Source organism: Erinaceus europaeus, chromosome 7, assembly GCF_950295315.1.
Source record: "Erinaceus europaeus chromosome 7, mEriEur2.1, whole genome shotgun sequence".
Taxonomy (NCBI): Eukaryota; Metazoa; Chordata; class Mammalia; order Eulipotyphla; family Erinaceidae; genus Erinaceus; species Erinaceus europaeus.
Window position 1 is genome coordinate 113,012,803 of NC_080168.1, and position 21,216 is coordinate 113,034,018.

Genomic DNA, 21,216 nt, shown 5'->3' on the forward strand with positions numbered 1-21,216 from the left:
CTGATCCCCACTCTCCAATCACAGCATGGCCACCACAGTGGGGATGTAAGGGTCAGGGTCCAGAAGGCAGGGCAAGAGGAAAGGCTGCTTTTGCAAGAAGCCAGGAATGCTCTAGTCTCCCCAAAGTGGATCTAAGGGATCATTTCCATGGATGTCTTAGGGAGTTAGTTGCAAGTGAGGCTGACTTAGTGGCCCCTCCATGGCAAAAGGAGTTGGGGTACTCTTTCTGTGGCTACTTCAGTAGGTCTGCAATGCAAACGCACAATTTTCTAGTCTGGCATTCTGACAAATCCTAGTGACCTCTACCCGCTATCAAAGGCCCGTGGGTCCTTGAGCGGAGGTGGGGCAGGGAGCTGGCCACTATGCAGCTTTTCGCCAGCAGAGGGCGATATGGCTGACACAGCGTCCAGGCCGCTCCCATGCTAGTACAGGAACTGAGATTTGGGCGGCAGCAGCCAGGGAGGAGTCTAAGCCAGAGCCTGCAGAAACTGTGACCTGTTTAAAATAAGGGCAACGTCCGGACATGACGCCTTGCGATGCTCTCCTGCCCCAAAGTTTAACATGACTCAGGCAATCCAGAATCAACCATGGTTTATTGAGGACCTGCTATGTGCTAAGCATGTACTAAATGCTCTCATAAACAGCATCTCCAGGGAAGAGAAGTGCAATATCCATCCTGAAGCACCTTCCTGCGCTTGGAGCAGTATGCAGCCTGCTCTCCCCAATGCCTCCTTCTCTCTCTCTCGCCACCACCTGTCCTTCTGCAGTGCTCCTTCTTCTCCATCTTCCCCCAGCCTTGGACAGCCTTGGAGTCATTTTCCAGTCTTTGGAGAATTGCCACCTTCTGGTTTTGACTGTAGAGTTTCAGGAGGAGATTGTTGGCCCCAGATTCCAGCAGAGAACATTCATCAGGGGGCAGACTTGGGCTTGCAGAGTCCCAGCCACATGCAAGCTGGCCTGGGGAGACCTAGGAATGCAGTGGGTCCATCTTACTTTCTGTTTGCACCCAGTTTCACTTCCTGATTCTTCTCTTGCACAATGCTGAGAGTCAGGCCTGGGAAAGTGCTACAAGATGGTGGAAGAAACATTCAAGACATTTGCCTGCTGCAGAGGCTGTGCTGGGTCATCTCCAGCAGGAAGGGCAGAACCTGTCCTGTCTTCATACCTGCAGGGAAGCGGGGGGCGGGGGGGTGTCCCTCTATCGTGCCCCAAAGGCTGAGTTTTGCAAAGCCCTATCTGCTCAAATTTGGAACTGTCTCTGTCTGGAGTATGAGCTCCCTACATGTTCCAATACCTTCTCTATCTCCAACCCCTCTCTTCCAGTCCATCTTCCACCTAAGGTTTTGGATAGCCTCCCCAGTAAGTGGACATATACTCTTGATACTTTCAAGTGCTAAAAACAAGTGCTAAACCTTCTGCGTTATTTCTCCAGGGCCTGGCCAAGGGTGTAGGCCTGGGTAGTTGAGGAACAGCACTAGGTGCTAGAGGCTTGTTGGCTGGAGTCAATTTTCTTCTGTGCATTGGAGGAGGCCCCACAGGAAGCTAGCCTTCAGTCCTGGGGACAAGAAGGCCAAACCAGGGGGTGCTGGGCAGCCAGCTTCCTAGCGAGAAGACCCCAGTATGTCTGATGGTAAGAATGACCACTGGTACAGCTTAGGGCAAGAGCTAGAGCTTGTAGAATTAGATTCCTCTGAAGTCTCCTAAAAAGTTCTTTTCAAATCCCCATATTGCCAAGAGCTGGGGTCACTGAAAGACAGTCAAGAGTTGAGACACCTCGGGAGACATCTAGATCAAAGCTTTTGCAATCCAGATGAAGAAACAAAAATCCTGGGGCCAGTGAGGACTTTCTTCTTGTCATACACAGCATGCATCCAGGGTCTCCTACCTCTTAGCCAAACCTCATCATCCTCTCAAAAGCCCTGATTGTTATCCATATGACCTTCTACTGACCTCTGACCCTGCCACACCCTCAGCAGAACCCTTTTTTAGTCTGATGTTCTAACAGGTCAGCTAAAAGGCCAGTGGGGTGGGCATAGTATCAAGTCCCAGTCCTTCCTGGCAGCCGGCATCACACCAGGGACCCAGAAGCTCAAGGGGTCATGCAGCTGGGACACAAAGCCATGGAGAGAAACTGTTGGGCCCTCAGTGTCTGGGTGTGGTAGAGGCTGAGACCTGGCAGGGCTGGATGTCTACTGCTGGCTGAACAGAGTCCTTCTACCCTGGTAGCTGGGGAGAGCAGGCAGTGGGGTTGACTGAGGGCAAGGAGTAAAGTGCAGGCTTGGGCTCTGGGCCCAGGACCCAGGGCTGGGATTCACTGGCTGGGCCACCCAGGCTGTGAGGTCATTCTTGCCTCTTGTCCTGGGGATAGGAGGGGGTATGCCTACAGCCTGAGGTGGGGAGGCAGCCAGGCGTCAGAGAGCCTGCAGCTCTGAGCAGACTAGACAGGGGGGAATCAGGTTTCAGTCCAGCTGTATTTTAGGCTAGATGGTCTGGGGAGCAAGCTGGGCTGGGCAGACACAGCCACCCATACAGGGACATCCTCCCTAGCACACACATTCATGTGACTTCTACCCAGATAGGCCACCATCTACTGTCCCTTGCTCCTCTACAGGCAGAGGGGAGCCAGGCATTAGGCTTGGGCTAGTGAATCACTTTGGGCTTCTCCAGATTGTTGCTGAGTTTCTGTATTGTCTTCTTGATGCGTAGAGCAGTGAGACGGGCAGACGGGTTGGGGTACCAGCACTCCCGCATCATCTGAGCCAAGCCTGACAGGACCTAGGGGGTGGAAGGGAAAAGTAGAGGCATAGTTAAGGGAAGACTGGGGGATGATTGGAAGGATGGACAGTGGGAAAATGAGGGCTAGATAGTGTCCTGAAAATTCACATGTCCAGAGAAGCTCAGTGGTCCCTGAGTGAACCAGTCCCATCTCTACCTCAGAGCTTGGTTCTGGTTCCTGAGAGGGGTGTGTGTGTGTGTGTGTGTGTGTGTGTGTGTGTGTGTGTGTGTGTTTCTGGTTCCTGAGAGGGTGTGAGGGTGTGTGTGTGTGTTTCTGGTTTCTGAGAGGATGTGTGTGTGTATGTGTTTTCTCCTCAGAGCTTGGTTCTGGTTCCTGAGAGGGTGTGTGTGTGTATCTGTATGGAATCTGTATGTGTGACTTTTGGTGGATATATACACTGTGCAGAAATGTCCACATGTGGGAGTCGGGTAGTAGTGCAGCGGGTTAAGCTCACATGGCTTGAAGCACAAGGACCGGTGTAAGGATTCCGGTTCGAGCCTCTGGCTCCCCACCTGCAGGGAAGTTGCTTCATCGGTGATGAAGCAGGTCTGCAGATGTCTATCTCCTCCTCTGTCTTCCCCTCCTCTCTCCATTCCTCTCTGTCCTATCTAACAATGACGACATCAATAACAACAACAGTAATAACTACAACGACAATAAAAAACAAGGGCAACAAAAGGGAAAATAAATAAATATAAATTTTTTAATGTCCACATCTCTGTATACACATATGTACATACACGTATACCTTTATTCATTTTTTTCCTGCTACCAAGGCCTTTGCTAGAACTTTGTGTCTTCATGATTCCATTGATCCTAGTGAGTTTTATTTTAAATATTTATTTATTTCCCCTTTTGTTGCCCTTGCTGTTTTATCACTGTTGTGGTTGTTATTATTGTTGTTGTTGCTGTCATTGGATAGGAGAGAAATGGAGAGAGGAGGGGAAGACAGAGAGGGGGAGAGAAAGATAGACACCTGCAGACCTGCTTCACTACTTATGAAGCGACTCCCCTGCAGGTGGGGAGCCGGGGGCTTGAACAGGAATCCTTACGCCAGTCCTTGCGCTTTATGCCACGTGCACTTAACCTGCTGTGCTACTGCCCAACTCCTGAGTTTTTTTTTTTAGTCAGATGGTATGAGACAGAGAGGAGAAAAACCACAGTAAGGGAAGACTAGAGGAAGACTGGAGAGATGGACAGTGGGAGAATGAGGGATAGACACTGCCCTGGAAATGCACTGTGATGGCTGGGGACTTGACCCTGGGTCCTTGTATCTAGGAAAGTATGTGCTATACCAAGTGAGCTATCTCTCAGCCCTCACATTCTGTCTTACTTTTAGTTAATGTACTAGAGATGGATTAATATTTTCTTTACTGCTTCTGAGCCAGAGCATTGCTTACCTCTGGTATAGCTGGTATCTGGGATTGAACCTGGAACCAAAGAGTCTCAGGTTGGAATGTATTTTGCATAACTATTATGTTATTTCCCCAGCTTATTCATTCTTTTATAAAAATACTATTTGCTTAATTATTTTGGATAGCGAAAGAGAGAAATTGAGAGGAAAGGGGGAGATACAGAAGGAGAGGAAGAGGGAGAGATACCTGCAGTATCGTTTCACCACTTGTGAAGTTTCCTCCTGCAGGTGGGAATGGGGGGGGTTGAACCCAGGTCCTTGTGCACTGTAATGTGTGCACTCAACCAGCTGCACTACTACTCAGCCCTTTATTCATTCTTTTAATAACTATTTACTGAACACCTGTTATGTACCAGGCACTGTGCTAGGTAATGAAGATATAATGGTCAGCAAAGGAAATGTGTGTACTTGTGCATTTGTGCACATAGGCTTATAAAGAAGCATCACTGCATGTGTGTGTTTATGTACATGCATGCTAGTGTGTGTGTGTGTGTGTGTGTGTTGAGAATAAATAGCAATAGCAAAAATGCAGCAAAGAGCCTTTGACTTTCTAGGCATGTGAAGGGTTCTGACATCCCAGAATAATCAGAGCATCACTGGGAGGGGGGGTCCCTAGCCTGGGAATGTGGGAAGGAGTACCCAGGGAGGCACCCAGGGGCCTACTTCCCAGAATCTAGCCAGAATGAAGCACGGGCCTCAGAAACACAACACACTACTGAGCCCAGAAACCCCAGCTGTCAGCCACCACCCGCTGCCAGGCCAGCCCCACTGGAGAGCTCACCGGGTCTGCAGCCAGGCGATTGGGGATGGTGGGGGTCTGCTGGTCCACACACACAACTTTCTTCATGTCCTCGAAGCTGGGATCATTGGGCACCACGTCATAGAAGGGTGGCCTGTAGTCCTCCACAATGCCTGGGATGGAGAGGGGACCCCAAGTGGTTATCCTACCCCACCCCCAAGGAGCCTCAATACCACCTCAGTGGTATCAAGGCTCTCTCAGTGGAGAGCCTTGTCCACTCTCAGTCCCAGGAGCCAGGAAACCAGTGACCTGGTTATGCCATCCCTGAAAGGGACACTATAATACAATGAACATATTCACAGGTAATAATTGCTGCCATTTATTTACTGTATGATTTCTGAAGCTTTGGCCTTGTGTATGCATGGTTTTGCTGCCAGGAGACTGCTTTTTATTCCATTTAGATAGAAAGATAGAGAGAGGAAGAGGAAATACCACAACATTGAAGCTTCATCCCCCGGGGCCATAGTACTCCCATGTGATTCTGGGGTTCAAGCCTGGGTCATGGGCAGAACACATACCCTACCTGGTAGGCCCCCTCAAAACACACTGCCATTTTATTTTGTTACCACACAGCAGTCATTATGCCAGAAACACTTTACAGGCATGATCCAATGTTACTAACAATGTTAGTAACAATGTTACTAACCCCCATCTCACCAATGAAGAAATTGCTCTCAGAAGTTGAGCCCAGGTTACACATGCAGGCATAGCAGAATCAAGACTTACACTCATCTTGTTGGCTTTTTAGTCAAGTCTTATTCCACAGTCTCTCCACAGCTGTTTCCTAGTCAGAGCCCAGGGGCTGCTCCCAGGTTCCAACTAGCATAGTAACTAATCAACTCAACTAACCTCAGTACTACCTGAAGTTTACTGAGAACTTACTATGTGTATTGTATTAAAACCCTGACAATTGGGGGTCGGGCCGTAGTGCAGCGGGTTAAGTGCACGTGGCGCTAAGCACAGTGACTGGCATAAGGATCCCAGTTCAAGCCCCTGGCTCCCCACCTGCAGGGGAGCCACTTCACGGGCAGTGAGGCAGGTCTGCAGGTGTCTATCTTTCTCTTGCCCTCTCTGTCTTCCCCTCCTCTCTCCATTTCTCTCTGTCCTATCCAACAATGACGACATCAATAACAATAATAATAAAAATAACCACAACAACAATAAAAGAAAATAACAACAAGAGCAACTTTTTAAAAAAGGGGGAAAAAGTAGCTTCCAGGAGCAGTGGATTTATGGTGCAGGCACCGAGCCCCAGCAATAACCCTGGAGGCCAGAAAAAAAAAAAAACCAAAACCCTGACAACCACCCTGTGATATAACCAATACCATTGACTCTGTTCTATAAGCAGTGAAATCAAGACCAGAGAGTTTAAGATCCTTGTCTGGGATTACACAGGCAGTGATAGAGTTAGGCTAAAATCTAACCTAAGCCCATGAACTTGGCTTTTGTACTGCACTTAAGAAAGGTTAGCTAGGGAGTCAGGCTGTAGCGCAGCGGGTTAAGCACAGGTGGCGCAAAGCACAAGGACCGGCATAAGGATCCCGGTTCGAACCCCAGCTCCCCACCTGCAGGGGAGTCGCTTCACAGGCGGTGAAGCAGGTCTGCAGGTGTCTATCTTTCTCTCCTCCTCTCTGTCTTCCCCTCCTCTCTCCATTTCTCTCTGTCCTATCCAACAATGACGACAACAACAATAATAACTACAACAATAAAACAACAAGGGCAACAAAAGGGAATAAATAAAATAAAATAAATATTAAAAAAAAAGAAAGGTTAGCTAGTTGACAGTGGGCTGGGAATGTGGAACAAGGAAAAAAGGGGGAGCAGGGAGTCAGGCGGTAGCGCAAAAAGTTAAGCTCAGGTGGCACAAAGCACAAGGACCGGCCTAAGGATCCTGGTTCGAGCCCCTGGCTCCCCACCTGCAGGGGAGTCACTTCACAGGTGGTGAGCAGGTCTGCAGGTGTCTTTCTCTCCCCCTCTCTGTCTTCCTCATCTCTCCATTTCTCTCTGTCCTATCCAACAACGATGACATCAAATAACAACAACAATAATAACTACACAAAAAAAGAAAAAACAAGGGCAACAAAAGGGAATAAGTAAATAAATATTTTCTTAAAAGAGGGGACAAAAACAACTTCTCTTAAGAGAAAAGGATAATGGATACCTTTGCTGAGCCCCTCAGCCAGCAGCCCTTCTCCTCACTGTGCTAGGTGGACGGTCCTCAGCATGGGTTTCTGAGCTGCAGACAGTTTGGGCAAAAGCACACCTCTTGCCCTGTCCTGCCACTGGGGGCTGTGGCCACACAGTCACAGCCTCAGAAGTGCCTGCGCCAGCTGTTCTCTACGTGGCGGACTTCCAGACCAGCCCCTGTGCCGCTTGCGCCCTAATCAGTGCTGCACAGAGGCCTGAGCGTGCCTAATGGGCCTTTAATCAGGGCCGGGGCTGACACCAGATTACAGTGTTTATAATGCACTGTGAATCTGTGTGGGGCTGACAGCGCTCCCCTCCGCCCCAGAAGCCTACAGTCAGCTCCTCCTCAGTCCAGCTGGTCCAGCCTTCCTTTCCAGCCTGTAGTCTGGCCCAAGGGGCCTAGGCTTCTTCCAGGTGTTCCCTTCCTTCTTGCTATCCCTCTTCCCCAGAGCTAATACCAGGAGCTCATGACTAGAGAGGGTAGGAACCTGATCTTAAGACTCTCCCTTAGGGACTAGATCCCTTGGCCTCCACTGCTGAAGGCTGGGAGTTGGCTCGAAATATGAGAATGTCCTTGTCTTCAAGGAGCAGGGCTCCAGTCATAATCTGAAAGTCGTTCCCAGATTGTTCAGGACCCCTGGAAGCCCCTGCCTGTGGACAGCCTCCACAACAACTGACAAGTCTCCCCTCTGGCCCTGACCATCACTATCATCTAGCCTCCCCAGGACTGGGAGGCCACTGGCCCCTGGGCTGCCTCTAACAGAGCCTGCAGGAATGAGATCCCACTGCCCGCTCAAAGCCACTCCCAATCTGATCTTCTTTGGTACCCAGAGTGATAACAAGGTAGTGATAAGCAGGCATGCAGGCATGATGGTGTTATGCATTTTTGTAGACATGGAAACCAACAACAGAGTTTTAAATGCACAGTGATAAAAGAGCTCTGGTCCTAGAGTCAGACAGCCTGATGTCAGATACCAGTGCTGCCTCCAGCAGCCCACTGTATGCAGTTCTGCACCCCCTTCCCTTCATCTGTGACATGCGGATAACAGGTACTCAAAGGGTCAAGCCACAAGTGCTTCTAGTATCTACTGAGTTCCAGATACTATCTTCAAATATCTATTCAGATGATGTCAACACCTAGAAATGTTTTGTTCTCATTTTTTAAATGAGGAAATGGAGGCATGGAGAGGTTGAGTAATCTTGCACATGGTCAAAAAGCAGGAATCAAACCTAGGCAGTCTGACTCTCAGTTCATGCTCTTAACCACTAGGCAACACTACCCATTAACACATGGTAATAAATAATACACGTGTATAGCATGGCATCTGGCACATATTTTAACTCAATAAATGTTAGTTGCTATTAATATTCCTGTTATTATCACTTACCCAAGATTTCACAGATAGAATCTTAGACTCACAGATAGAATCTTAGACTCACAGATTCAAATGAACCATAAAAGGTCACCCTGCTGAACCACCTGGTGAGGGTCAATGAAGAAAATCCTGGAGGTCTGGCTACGAGCCCCGCAGGTCACAGGAACCAGCCATGGCGGGTGTCCTGCCTGTTTACCCACCTGCTGTACCCGCCTCCCCCAACCCCTCATTGCCCAGTGCAAAGAGGGCCCTCACCATTGACAATGGTCCGGCGAACGATCTCCCACAGCACAAGACCAAAAGCCCAGATGTCAGTCCACTTGTAGGACTCGAAGCAGTCAGTGCGGATCTTCTCGTCCAGCACCTCGGGGGCCATGTACCGCTTGGTGCCCACTCTTGGGTTGTTACCAATGTCCAGGTAATCGCTCCCCTGGGAGTGCATCACAGCCAGACCTGGGGGCACCAGGCATGTCACTCCTTCTGCTCAGAGGACCATGCAGGCAGTGCGGTCCCCCAGACTGGGGTCCAGAGACACAGTGGGACACGGAGACATCGGAAAATGGAGACCCTCTCTCAGCTGGGATAGGAGAACACCTCTCCCCATTATGCTTTGCTTGGTATCCAGGAACCAGGTGAGATGTGAGTGAGCGTGGCAGGCTCTGTTACACTCATACTGCAGAGCAGAGCCCCAAGGTCAGGTAAGGGGGAGCCATGCAGGAAGCAAAGGCAGGATAAGAACTCGTGTTTCTAGCTCCCCACCCCTTTCTTCCAACTCCTGGAGCCAGGGTAGTGTGATGGGAGGAACCTGGGCTTGAAAAGAGTGCTACAACAGTGGACAGAGAGGTTGCACAGCAGGTAAAACACCAGACTTACATGCATGAGGTTCTGAGTTCAATCCCAGGCAACACACATGCTAGAGTGACAATGAATCTCTCTCTTTCTCATAAATAAATAAACAAATATGGATCTCTCTCATAAATAAATATGAATTTCTTTCATAAATAAATAAATCTGGGTCTCTAATATATATACTCTAAGACAACTTATGAGGCTGCGGAGACAAAAGAACAGCACTGTAAGTTTTAAAATACCAATCAGCATCCTTGCACCCAAAGTGACAAGGACAGAAGCCAATGGAGAGGGAAAGCACTTGAACTCCACCCCTCTCAGACAGACCAGTTCGGGCCCGCCCCCTAGCCACACCCACCTGCGAAGCCCTCCCACCTGTGAAGGCCCGCCCCAAGCCACCACCCGCTCACCTAGGTCAGCGATACAACACTGTAGGTTGCTCTTGACCAATACGTTGCGGCTCTTAAGATCTCGGTGGGCGATGGCAGGCTTGCCCTGGGTGCCGAAGATTTCCACGTGCAGGTGCGCCAGGCCACAGGCCGCGGACACGGCCAGCCTGAGGGCCAATTGCGGCTCCAGAGTCTGTCTCTGAAGAAAGTCATAGAGTGAGCCATGCTCGTGATAGTGCGTGATGAGCCACAGCTGAGTGCTGGAGTTGCGGGATGTCATGTCAGAAGCGATGAAACCTGTGGCAGAGGGCAAGGTGGCTGAGTAAAAGGGCGAGGAATGAGGGAGCCTAAACAGGTTCAGGTCAGGATCAGGGGTAAAAGCAAACAGGATAGACTGGATGAGGGCCAAGTTGGTTTGGGGAGGAGGCTGGTCTGTTTTACATCAGAGAGCATGCTGGAGTCAGGGGCTGTCGATGAGGGTCTGTCTGCTGGGGTCCTGAGTGCAGGGGTGAGAGCCTCAGGCATGGCGTGCACGCCACCTAACACCGTCCTTTCAACTTGCCTAGGATGTTATCATGTCTGAGCAACACTGTGTTGTAAATCTCCGTCTCCCGGAACCAGGACTGCTCATCCCTTGAGGAGAAGATCTTGACTGCCACACTCTCACCATGCCACAGCCCCCTCCACACTTCGCCATAGCGACCTTTTCCTGAGCCAAAGGCCACATGGGAGGAAGAGGGTCACACAAAGCTCAGGTCCCCCCCCCCCCAGCCCCAGCACTCCCCATCTTGATGCTGCACCAGCCCACCTCCAGAACATGATGCCTGTTTAACTTAATCTAGATGCAGAGCCAGCTGGCAGGCTCTGCCTCTTTTCCCACCTCAGCTCTTGCAGAAGGGTCTAGTCCTGACCCATCTCTAACCTACACCCTACCCAGCAGAATCCCTAGTCTGTGACTCCAGAGAACAAGTGCTCCCCACCCCACCTCCAAAGTCCCTGAGAGCCCTGGGTCCTCAGTGCCAGGGCTCACCCACTGCTCACCCACACACTCCATGAGGGCAACTTGCCGTGCCACTGTTCTCTGCACCAGGAAGGGAAGTCCTGAGCCACTGCCTGTGGTGCAGTCACTGTCCAGGAGGTCCTGGGGGTACCAAGAGGCACTCAGAGGCCAGTCCCACTCACCCTGGCCCCTTTCTCCCTCCTCAGCCTGAATTCCAGTGCTCTACCCCACAAGCTCCCCATTCACCCAGCGCCTCCCCCCCCCCCGCCCCCACTGGATTCTCTGAGTGCCTGTGATGGCACTTTTCTCAGCTATTTGTGACATGCATTTCTGATTTCAATTCCTGCCCCTGCTCCGCCCACCAAGTGTCCCAGGTCCTCCCAGGCCTATACCCCCAACATGCTGTCCCCTTGCTCAGAGGCCTTCAGGATGAGGCTGGACTCGCCCAATTCACTGAGCAGGCTCCGATGCTTCTCCTGCCTCCTTCGGACATGCCACAGGCCCAGGGTGCCCAGGACGACCAGGGCCAGTAGGGCCAGCACAGGGCCCAGGATCAGAGGCAGTTGTCCATCTGCTTCTGGATACTCCGGAGTTTGCGTGGCTGGGGGAGAGGGGATACTGAAACCCAGCTTCCACCAGGCAGATTCCCCACCCCACCCCCTTGCTGCTCTGCCAGCCAGAAGCCAGGGTCTTGCTTCCCCCACCCATGGCTAAAGCATGCAAGGAGTGAAGCAGGGCAGGGAGAGAAGCTGGGGAATGGGGTGCTGGGACTCACCCTCTAGCTTCAGGGACACATTGCTGTTGCAGAAGGAGCTGGAGCAGCAGTAGTGGTGAAAAACCTCAGTTGGCTGCCCCCTGCAGACCTCGGGGTTGATGCTCCCACAACCCCGGTACTCCTGAAGGTGATTGCCCTCCTCCCTCACCAGCACTACTGTACACCAGATCCCCTGGCAGATGGGCAACTGGCAGGTTGGGCCTTGACAAGTGCAGGTCACCCTCGGACCCGGAGGAGTCTTGGAAGAGTCACCTAAAAGACACACAGGAAGTTCAGCCTCTCTGGGCCCAGTACCCCAGGCTGACTTCAATATCCCTGCCTGTCCCCCTGTCCCCTCCCTTTTGATCTCTCAAACACCACCCCCTTGAAGCCTGTCCCTTAGTTGCATTCTCAGATTATCCTTTCCCTGCACAGCCTCCCCTACCACTAACTGGAGGCAGCTGAAACTGAGACCTAGAGCTTCTCTCTCCCTGATCCGAGGTGCTCCCCTCCTAATTCCAGGCCCAGCCCTGAGGGTTCCCCCAAACATCCTTTTCCTTTCTTCCTTCCTTCCTTTCTTTTTTGAAAAATTTTTTTATTATCTTTATTTATTGGATAGAGACAGCCAAAAATCAAGAGGGGGTGATAGAGAGGGAGAGAGACAGAGAGACACCTGCTGCCCTGCTTCACCACTCATGAAGCTTTCCCCCTGCAGGTGGGGACCAGGGGCTCAAACCTGGGTCCTTGCACATTGTAATACGTGCGCTCAACCAGATGCGCCACCACCCGGCCCCCCTTTCTTTCTTTCTTTCTTTCTCCCTTTCTTTTTTGCCCCCAGGGTTATCACTGGGGCTTGGTGCTGGCATTACAAATCTGCTGCTCCTGGTGGCTGTTCCCTCCTTTTTTATTGGCTAGGACAGAGAGAAACTGAGAAGGGAGGAGGAGATAGAGATGTTGAGAGAACAAGACACTTGCAGACATGATTCGTAGCTTGTGAAGCATTCCCCCTGCAGGCAGGGAGCCGGGGGCTCAAACCAGAATCCTTGTATGGGTCCTTGTTCTTAGTACTAAATGTGCTTAACCTGGTGTGCCACCACCTGACCCCCATCCTTATTCTCTATGTGCCCAGAGAGCGAGGTTCCCATCCTGGCTTCCTAGAGAGCTTCAGCTTGAGATTTTGATGAAGAAGACAGTCAACGAGAGTGGGGGCTGTTGGGTGACTAGTGTACCCTACACTCCAGCCCTTCACCTAGGTCTCTTCTCCTCAGCTCCTCCAACTCAGTTCTAGCCAAGAGCTGAGCTCAGAGATGCTCTCTCTGCCCAGGCTTCTGATATGTATCTGTTTCCCCAGTACTCACCCTGGGTCATGCCCAAGGCCATTAGTAGTATCAGAATGCCACTCCTGCCTGAGTCCAAGTACATGGTCCTAGAAACAAGAGCAAGAGAGAGGATACAGTATGATCAGTGAAAAGCTGTTCACTTGGTGTTTTCAACCACTGACTGTGGGTCCCTCCCACCCAGAGGAAATCACTGCGAGTCAGTTTTTTTTTTCGGGGGGGGGGGTTGGGATTGGTGAGGGAGTCCTCTTCCCTCCTCCCTACATCTGACTTTGGGGCAGAGACTGTAGGGGAAGTCCTGGTTCACTTCCCCATGGAAACTTTACCCTGTTGGAGGGTAAAGGGGAGGGAGCCACATTTGAGTGACAAATTGCTGAGGGGATTCCCAGCTACCACCTTGTTGTGGAGTTCAGAAGGGAGGGCGCAGGGGGCACAGGACTGGGGTGGAAGGAGCATTTCTTCAGCAGCACATTCCTAGCCTCCACCCCTACCCTACCCAGCCCTGCCCCAGTGCCCCCCACCCTCCCAGCCCTGGCTGCCTCAAAACATAAACAGGCTCCTGTCTTTACTTCCTGCCATTCAGGGTTCCGCCAGGCTGGGAACAGGAATCAAGATTGTTTAGATTGGGGTCTGGATAGAACAGGCAGGAGTCACGCACAGCAGGGAGTTCAGGATATATTCTCAGGGTAGGCTGGAACGGATATGGGGTCTAGAGGGGCTACCTGGGCTAAGACACCCAGGACAGAGTCCTAAGGGGACACCTTGTGAATCACAAAGTCCAGACCCTTATTTTAGTTTAGTTTTTTTTTTTTTTTTTTTAATATTTATCTAGTCATAGAGAGAAAGAAAAAAAGAAAGGAGAATATCAGAACATTGTCTCTTCATATGTAGTACCAGGCATGGGACCTGGGGCCACAGGCATGCAAAAAATGTACTCTACCTACCTCCAGGCCTGCTAGCTCTTAAATGGGATGAAGGAAGAGACTTATCCAGTCAGACAGGATTGAGAAATGGTAGCAGTAGTGTAGGGACACCACCTGGTGTCCAGTGCTTTTTCCTACCTGTCTACTGACCCAGGTGGGAGTTCACCCTCAGGTAACAACTTTCCAAAGTTTGAGCAGTGTTGGGTCTCTCAACCAGTCCCTGGTCTCCCTCTCTGGCCTCACTGTGCTGGGAAAGGGAGGGGAAGGGCTCACGATGTGGGAGAGGAAGTGAAATACACTTAGACACTCAGCATTTGACCTTTCATGGCTAGCTGAGGTTGAACTTTTCCAGAAGTTTGGTGGAGTGCTAAGAGGAGTAATTATGATCCGTAATCAGCAGCACCCAGGTCCCATGCAAATGAGTGTTTCAGAAGCTACTCTCTTCTTCATTTCTGAAAGAATTACAATGTGAAGGATTGCAACCAAAGCAGGAAGGGCCAGAAGTAGACAGCAAGAAGGACTCTCTGAATGACAGAGTGTGAAGATGTGCTGGGCAGCTAGTAAGAAGTGGGAGGAGTGACCCTTGGCTTGATGTGGTGAGGCTTAGCGGATGGCTATAGAGACTGCGGAAGGCCCAAGATCAAGATACTGAGACTGAGTACAGGGTGGCTTGGAGGTGGAAATGGACTTGGGTGTGTGGGAGGGGTGCTTTTGTGGGTCTCTCTGGCTGATGGCAGCTCTAGACTTCTTGCCTGGGCTTCCTCTGCCCCAGAGGCTAGGGCTTGGAGGAGGAAAAAGAGCTCTGGGCTGCTCCAGCTGTGTCCCCAGTCCTGCTTGGCCTGCCTCTTGGCCCACAAAGAAAACTGGAGACAGCAGACTTCTTCCCCCACCCACCTCCAGTCCCAGACAAACTGAATTTATCCACTGAGGTAGGGGACAAGAATCTCTTTGATAGTCTTTGCTTGCCTAGAAAAGCAGCAAAGAAGAGAGTATGGAGAAGGCAGGAGAGGATAACAGTGACAATGATATCTGGCATCGTTCTGGAATTCTCTACCATGCTTCCACTTCTCTGACTGTGCCCCAGTTCATCTTCTCACTGTTATTATGAATCATAATCCACTCAAGTACTTTGTAGAAATATACATTTTTAAAGAAAATTTTTAAATTTTATTATATTTTATTTATTTATTAGATAGAGACAGCCAGAAATTGATAGGGAAGGGGGTGATAGTGAGGGAGAGAGACAGAGAGACACCTGCAGCACTGCTTCACCACTTGTGAAGCTTTTCCCCCTGCAGGTGAGGACCAGGGGCTTAAACCAGGGTCCTTATACATTGTAACATGTGCATTCAACCAGGTGTGCCACAACCCAGCCCCGAAATATACATTTTTTAATGCAGTTCTAGAACTGAACCCAGGACCTTGCACATGCTCTCTGCCACTTCCCCAGTTCAAATTTTTAAAAAGGCTCACTTATTTAATGAGCAAATAAGCAAGAGACCAGAACATATGTAGCATGTGCACTCAGCCAGGTGTACCACCTCTGGACCCCTTCACTCTGGTCATATGTGATTTCTGGGATTGAACCTCCCTGGAACTTTGGCCTGATTTATTGATTTATCTACTCCTTCTTAACCTCCTCTTCCTCCTCCTTCTATATTTATTTATTTATTTATTTATTTATTGGATAGAGATAGCCAGAAACTGAGAGGAAGGGAGAGGTAGAGAAGGAGACAGACAAAGAGACAACTGCAGCCCTGCTTTATCACGTGTGAAGATTATCCCTGCAGGTGAGGACTGGGGGCTTGAACCTGGGTCCTTGCACATTGTAACATGTGCATTCAACTAGGTGTGCCACCACTCAGTCCCTTCCTCCTCCTCCTCTTCTTTTTTTTTTTTTTTTTTGTCTCCAGTGTTATTTCTGGGGCTCAGTGCCTGCACTACAAATCCACTGCTCCTGGAGGCTATTTGTTCCCTTTCGTTGCCCTTGTTGTTTATCATCATTGTTTTTATTATTGTTATTGCTGTCATTGTTGCTGGATAGTACAGAGAGAAATTGAGAGAGGAGGGGAAGACAGAGAGGGAGAGAGAAAGACAGATACCTGCAGACCCGTTTGTAAAGCGACTCCGCGGCAAGTGGGGAGCCGGGGCCTCGAACCAGATTCCTTACGCTGGTCCTTGCGCTTTGCATCATGTGTGCTTAACCCACTGTGCTACCACCCGGCCCCACCTCCTTTTATTTTTTAATTGCCACCAGGGTTATTATTGGAGTTCAATGCCTGTACAAGGAATCCACTACTCCCGGAGGCCATTTATTTTCCTCCCCCCCACTCCATTTGATAGGACAAAGAAAATAAGAGATGAGAAGGGAATATGGAGAGTGAGAAAGAAAAGACACCTGCAGTACTTGCTTCACAGCTTGTGAAGCTTCCATTCTGCAGATAGGAAGCAGAGCTCAAACCGAGGTCTTTGCATATGGTGACATGTGCACTTAACCAGGTGTACCACTATTTGGCTCCTTTGGCCTGATTTCTTCCTTTCTTCTATTTTTTTTTTCCCAGAGCACTGATTAGCTCTGGTTTATGATGGTGCAGGGGACTGGACCTGGGACTTTGGAGCCTCAGGCATGAGAATCTCTTTGCACAACCATTATGCTATCTACCCCTGCCATGACTTCTTATTTTGTATCTTTATGAGAGAGGGAGAGTAAGACACCACAACACTGCTCCCACTGTCCATGGAACTCCATTTGTTTCTGTCCTTGGTATTCTCATGTGGTGCTGGGGATCAAACCTAGAGGCTCGAAGGCATGCACTCTATCTACTGAGTCAACTCCCAAGTCCCAGAAATGCACATTCTTTGGTCACACCCCCTATTCCAGATTTTGATGTGGCACCAACAAGAAACATGACAATGACTACTACTACTACTACTGCTACTGCTACTTCTTAAACAGAAAGCAGCCAGGCAAAGAGAGAGAACTAAAGCTTCCCTCAGTACAGTGGGGACCAGACTTGAATCTGGGTCACACACGGCAGAGCAGTACACTAGGCAGTGAGCTATTCTGTCAGCTCAAGAAACATACATTTTATAAGTTCCTCAGATAACGCTGATCATTTTTAGAAATGTGTCCTACACAATTCTAGGTCCCTGAGCCTTCATTTCATAGGACTGTTGGGTGAATGGGAGTGAGGTGTAGCAGAGGATAAGGGTCCTCACTCCAACCCTGGGCACTCTCACCTTCTCCCTCATTACACACACACACACACACACACACACACACACACACACACACACACCAGAAGAGAAGGGACCAGAAGAGAAGTAGCTTAAGCTACTGCCAAGTGAGGGTGGGATGAGGGCTTTGATCTGGCTATCTCCAGTGTTCACACACATACACACAAACCTGGTTCCCAGTCCCAATGCAGAACACACCTCGGATCTAATCCGAGCGATACAGTGAAGTAAAATTCTGACTGCCCAATTCCCACGTGTGTCCAGCATGAGGTTAAATACAGAAGGGTGCAGAGTTTTACTCAGTCCAAACTCAAAGCTGACCCTGCATGAATTGCTCTGAAACCTGACTCTAGCACAAACAGACTCCCGGGAACTCGCTGTATCCTTTCACTACTAAGCAAAAACTTCCAGAAGGATCCTCTGCTGACAGAAGCATCACAGTTGCTGTCCAGAAATCACAAATACTGGACTAACTCAAACATTAAGCTACCACTGATGAAATCCTTAGTAAGAAAGGAAGCTTCCCAGAGTACTATTTATATGCTAAGTACTGAACAGTAATGGCTGACCTCATTTCATCACCACAATGCAAAGAGGAAACTAAAGCTCCCACTGTTAATTCTTGCCCCTAATCATACCAATGTCTGTCTCTTTTTCAAAAATAAATTTTATTTATTTATTAATAATGAAAGAGATAGTAGGAGAGAAAGAGAACCAGACATCACTGGTACATGTGCTGCCAGGAATCGAACCACAGACCTCACAGTTGAGAGTCCATCATTTTATCCACTGTGTCACCTTCCAGACCACCCCAGTGTGGCTTCATCAACTTAAATTGGTGGGTCATTTAAAAATTTCCTTACTTGGTCATTCAAAAATATTTGTTTATTTATTTATTTATTTATTTATTTATTTATGAGAGAGAGCAAAGCATCACTCTGGCTCATGCAATGCTGGTGATGGAACTTAGGAACTCATGTTTGAGAGTCTAACACCTTGTCTAGTGCAACACCTTCCAGGCCACTTACTTGGTCATTTTACCCCTCTAGTTGTTGTTAGAGAAATCGCTCAAAGGAGAAAAAAGATGGAGCAGGTCTCTCAAATGTTCAGAATGTCAGCTGCTGTGTTCATTGGTGAGTGCAGGATATTAACAGACATGGAGGGGGGGAATCATGCTTGGTATAGGCTTAGTCCCCTCAGGTGGAGAGAATCAGAATAGGGGTATGCTCAGAAAGTAGGTGACCATAGTTTTCTCCCTGGCACACAGGAGAGATAAAAACCACTTTTATCTGTTTTAGCAGGAACAGCAGCAGCAGCAACTGGACACAGGAAAAGACCAACCTGAGCACTTTTTACAGGGTTACTATTTACCACCCACACTTCCAGTCACATCATTTCATTAGCCTGTGCAGCAGTGCGATGCAGCAATCAGGTTGGATTTTAGGGTCTCAGACAGATCACAGAGGTCAGAATGTGAGATCTGACTCATAGAGACCTGAGTTCAAATCCTGCCTATGCCACTTAAGAGCCGTGAGTTTTGAGGTAGGTACTTAACCTTTCTTAGGTGTAGGCTTCCCTGTATAAAAAGGGGGCTCGTTTTTATAGGTATGATGTAAATTACTCAACACAGCACTGAACACTTAACAAAAGTTGATTCAAAACCCTGCCACTTATACCATTCGTGGAACTTTCTTTGGACAAGTGACTCAAATCTGAATTTGCTTTAGCCTCTGTAGGATGGGTGCAACAATCCCTCTTCTGTTAACTAGTGACCAGGATTACATGAGAAATATACACGTCAGGGTGAATTTAGTACGTGGTCAATAAAAGAAAACTATTGTAAACCACCTGATGAGCCCACAGGGCACGCTCTAAGGACAAATTGGAGCGGAGGGCAGAACCCGACTCCATCAGAAGTCAAGATCTTCTCGGAGATGCCCCCCAGTCCTTGGACAAGAAGAGGGCGGGGCGGCCAACCCAGAGATGAGCTCAACAGAGCAGACTGAAAATCTGGGGTCCCAGCCTGCACGGTGACTGGGATCCCCTCTGGCCTGATGGCTTAGGAGAAGCTTCAGCGTGCGGGGTGAGGTTCAGGTCGCCCCCTCCCCCAGTCCCGCCAGCTGACTCGGACTCACCTCGGGGCCGCTTTGCGGACGGCGGGGCGCTGCGTCGCCCCAGGCGGCGGCCCCTCTTCTCCCCCGCGGTCCCCCGACGAGGCTGGCGGGCGAGCGGGAGTCGGGGCGCGGCCCGGGACGGGGCTGAGGCCGGGGAGGGGCTCGCTCTGCGCAGCTGGCGCGGCGGCCTCCCGGGACTGGGAAAGGGGCTGGAGCAAAAATGTTTCTTATTTCAGCGTCTTCCTGCCTGGCCCCGCTCCACCACTCCCTCCTAATAAACCATTTCCTATTGCCCAGCAAGCCGACGGGCCGCCCGCTGGCCCCTCGCGGGGCCCGCACCCTCCCCCGCGCGGCTCCCGCACCCCTAGAACATCGCCCCCTCAGGCGCCCCCAGCCCCGCAGCCCCCGCTCCCGCCCCCGCCCCAGCCTCCCACATCCGCCTCCTCGAAGGGGCGGGCCTTGGACGAGGCTCTCTGGGGGTCTAATGGGGTTGGGCCCCTAGCGGTGAGGGCCTGAACCTAGACATAGATGTGGTCAGATGGCCCGAGTTGGGGGGATGGGGCGGCGCCCCATCTAGGTCAGAGCCGCTGAATGGGCCACTTGGAATCCCAGGATGCTAAATGGGGAGCGGAGAGAAAGGAGGGAAGTTACCTGTCCTTTTCTCAGCTTCAGCCCAGCTTGCAGAAGAGGGGTCCTCAGGCTGGGGAGCCTCCTCGGAACAGCAGAGCCTGGGGCTGGCAACGTCCCCCCAAATTTTTCACCCTGCCCTCGACACCCCCATCCACCCCAACCACCCATCCAGTCCAACATTTTTAGCTTCCTCCCTCCAACTCTCTCACCCACTCCTATTCCCTCCCCTCTTCCGCAGCCTCATTGCTCTGAGCTGTCGTTGAGTGGGCCCAGATGGGATGGCTCCGGGTCAGTGGTGAGGACAGTTTGAGCCTCTCTGGACTCAGTGCAATTCTTCGACAAGATAAAGATGCCACCTTCCAGGATGGGCAGCCAGGAGAGAGGGAGAGGGAGAGAGAGAGATTGGAAATTGCCTTGGGCTGCCGCCTTCTAGGAAAGCTCCTTGCCCCACCAAACAGAGCCTTAGAGATGAAGTTGGGAGCTGTCTTTGGAACAAGTCACTGGGGAGTGGAACGGAATAGCTTCTTTCCCAGGGAGAAACAAATTCTTGTTCCTGCACAGGCTCAGAACACTGACATCATTACTTTGCCTTGCTCCAATCACTGTGAATCCCCTGAAGGCTGGACTTGGTTTTGGTGTCTAATGGGAGTATGGTTGCTTCTCCAGGAAAGATGATACAGGCAGGGTGGGGGAAGGAGAGAGGAAGTGAGCCTGGCTTTCAGTCACAGGTATTAGACAGAGTCCCGGAATAATTCAGGGATAAAGACACCAGTGAGTGGCAGATCTAATTCACCTGGAATGGGGAACAAAAGCAGAGTGCAGACAGATTCTGGGGGTGTTACTTCAACATATATGGGGTTCAGCTTTACATGAGATCTGTCTAGGAGAGATAGGTTGGAAAAGGTGGGCTAATTATTATTCATTAGGGGACAAGGATTTTCTTGAAGAGGTGGAGTTTTCCTGGAATCCAGGTTCCTCTTTTCAGACTGTATTTGTCCATTTTGGAACTGTCATAGCCTCAGGTGCACAATGGGTCCCTGCCTGACCACTGTGGAGATATTATTGTAATGATGGTAGAATGTGGGTCAGGGTCACCTATCACACATTTCAGGCGCCATCTTGGTCTCAGTTGGTTTCTTCCAGTGCTTGTTTACCACTTGGACCTTGAGGAAGTGGTCAGTCAGTCAGTCATATATTCAACCAGTTCTTCTGGTTTTGCATTGAGGTGACAATGCAGAGGGATATCTTCTTTCCTGACTAATCTAGTCTGCTTCAGTTTTGTTCTTAGCTTTCTGGTCATCCACAAAGGCTCTGGAATCTGAAAATCCAGATGGGTTGGTACCCTTAGGTAAGTGGTACCTTACCATGCCTGGGTCCCCCATGTACTAAATGAGCATAATAAACTTATCCCAGAAGTGTTGTGAGAATGAA

At 50.1% G+C, this 21,216-nt stretch overlaps 1 protein-coding gene across 4 annotated transcripts; it reads right to left on the reverse strand.

Annotated features, from left to right (window-relative positions):
* Positions 1–574: 574 nt before the first annotated feature.
* ACVRL1 (activin A receptor like type 1) lies at positions 575–19,922 on the reverse strand. Of its 4 annotated transcripts, none has more exons than XM_060195330.1 (11): positions 19,807–19,920; positions 19,177–19,364; positions 12,903–12,970; positions 11,566–11,817; positions 11,183–11,391; positions 10,832–10,931; positions 10,353–10,499; positions 9,812–10,087; positions 8,808–9,005; positions 4,972–5,102; positions 575–2,775 (listed from the first exon to the last, which is right to left on the reverse strand). In XM_060195330.1, exons 3-11 carry the CDS (start codon positions 12,964–12,966, stop codon positions 2,641–2,643), a joined length of 1,512 nt encoding a protein of 503 aa, XP_060051313.1. In that variant the 5' UTR covers positions 12,967–12,970; positions 19,177–19,364; positions 19,807–19,920; the 3' UTR covers positions 575–2,640. The 4 variants fall into 4 exon arrangements, with proteins under 4 accessions (XP_060051313.1, XP_060051316.1, XP_060051315.1 ...); XM_060195333.1 differs by lacking the exon at positions 19,807–19,920 and adding an exon at positions 14,124–14,256 and having other exon boundaries at positions 19,177–19,524; XM_060195332.1 differs by lacking the exon at positions 19,807–19,920 and adding an exon at positions 14,117–14,256 and having other exon boundaries at positions 19,177–19,523.
* Between the last annotated feature and the right edge of the window lie 1,294 nt (positions 19,923–21,216).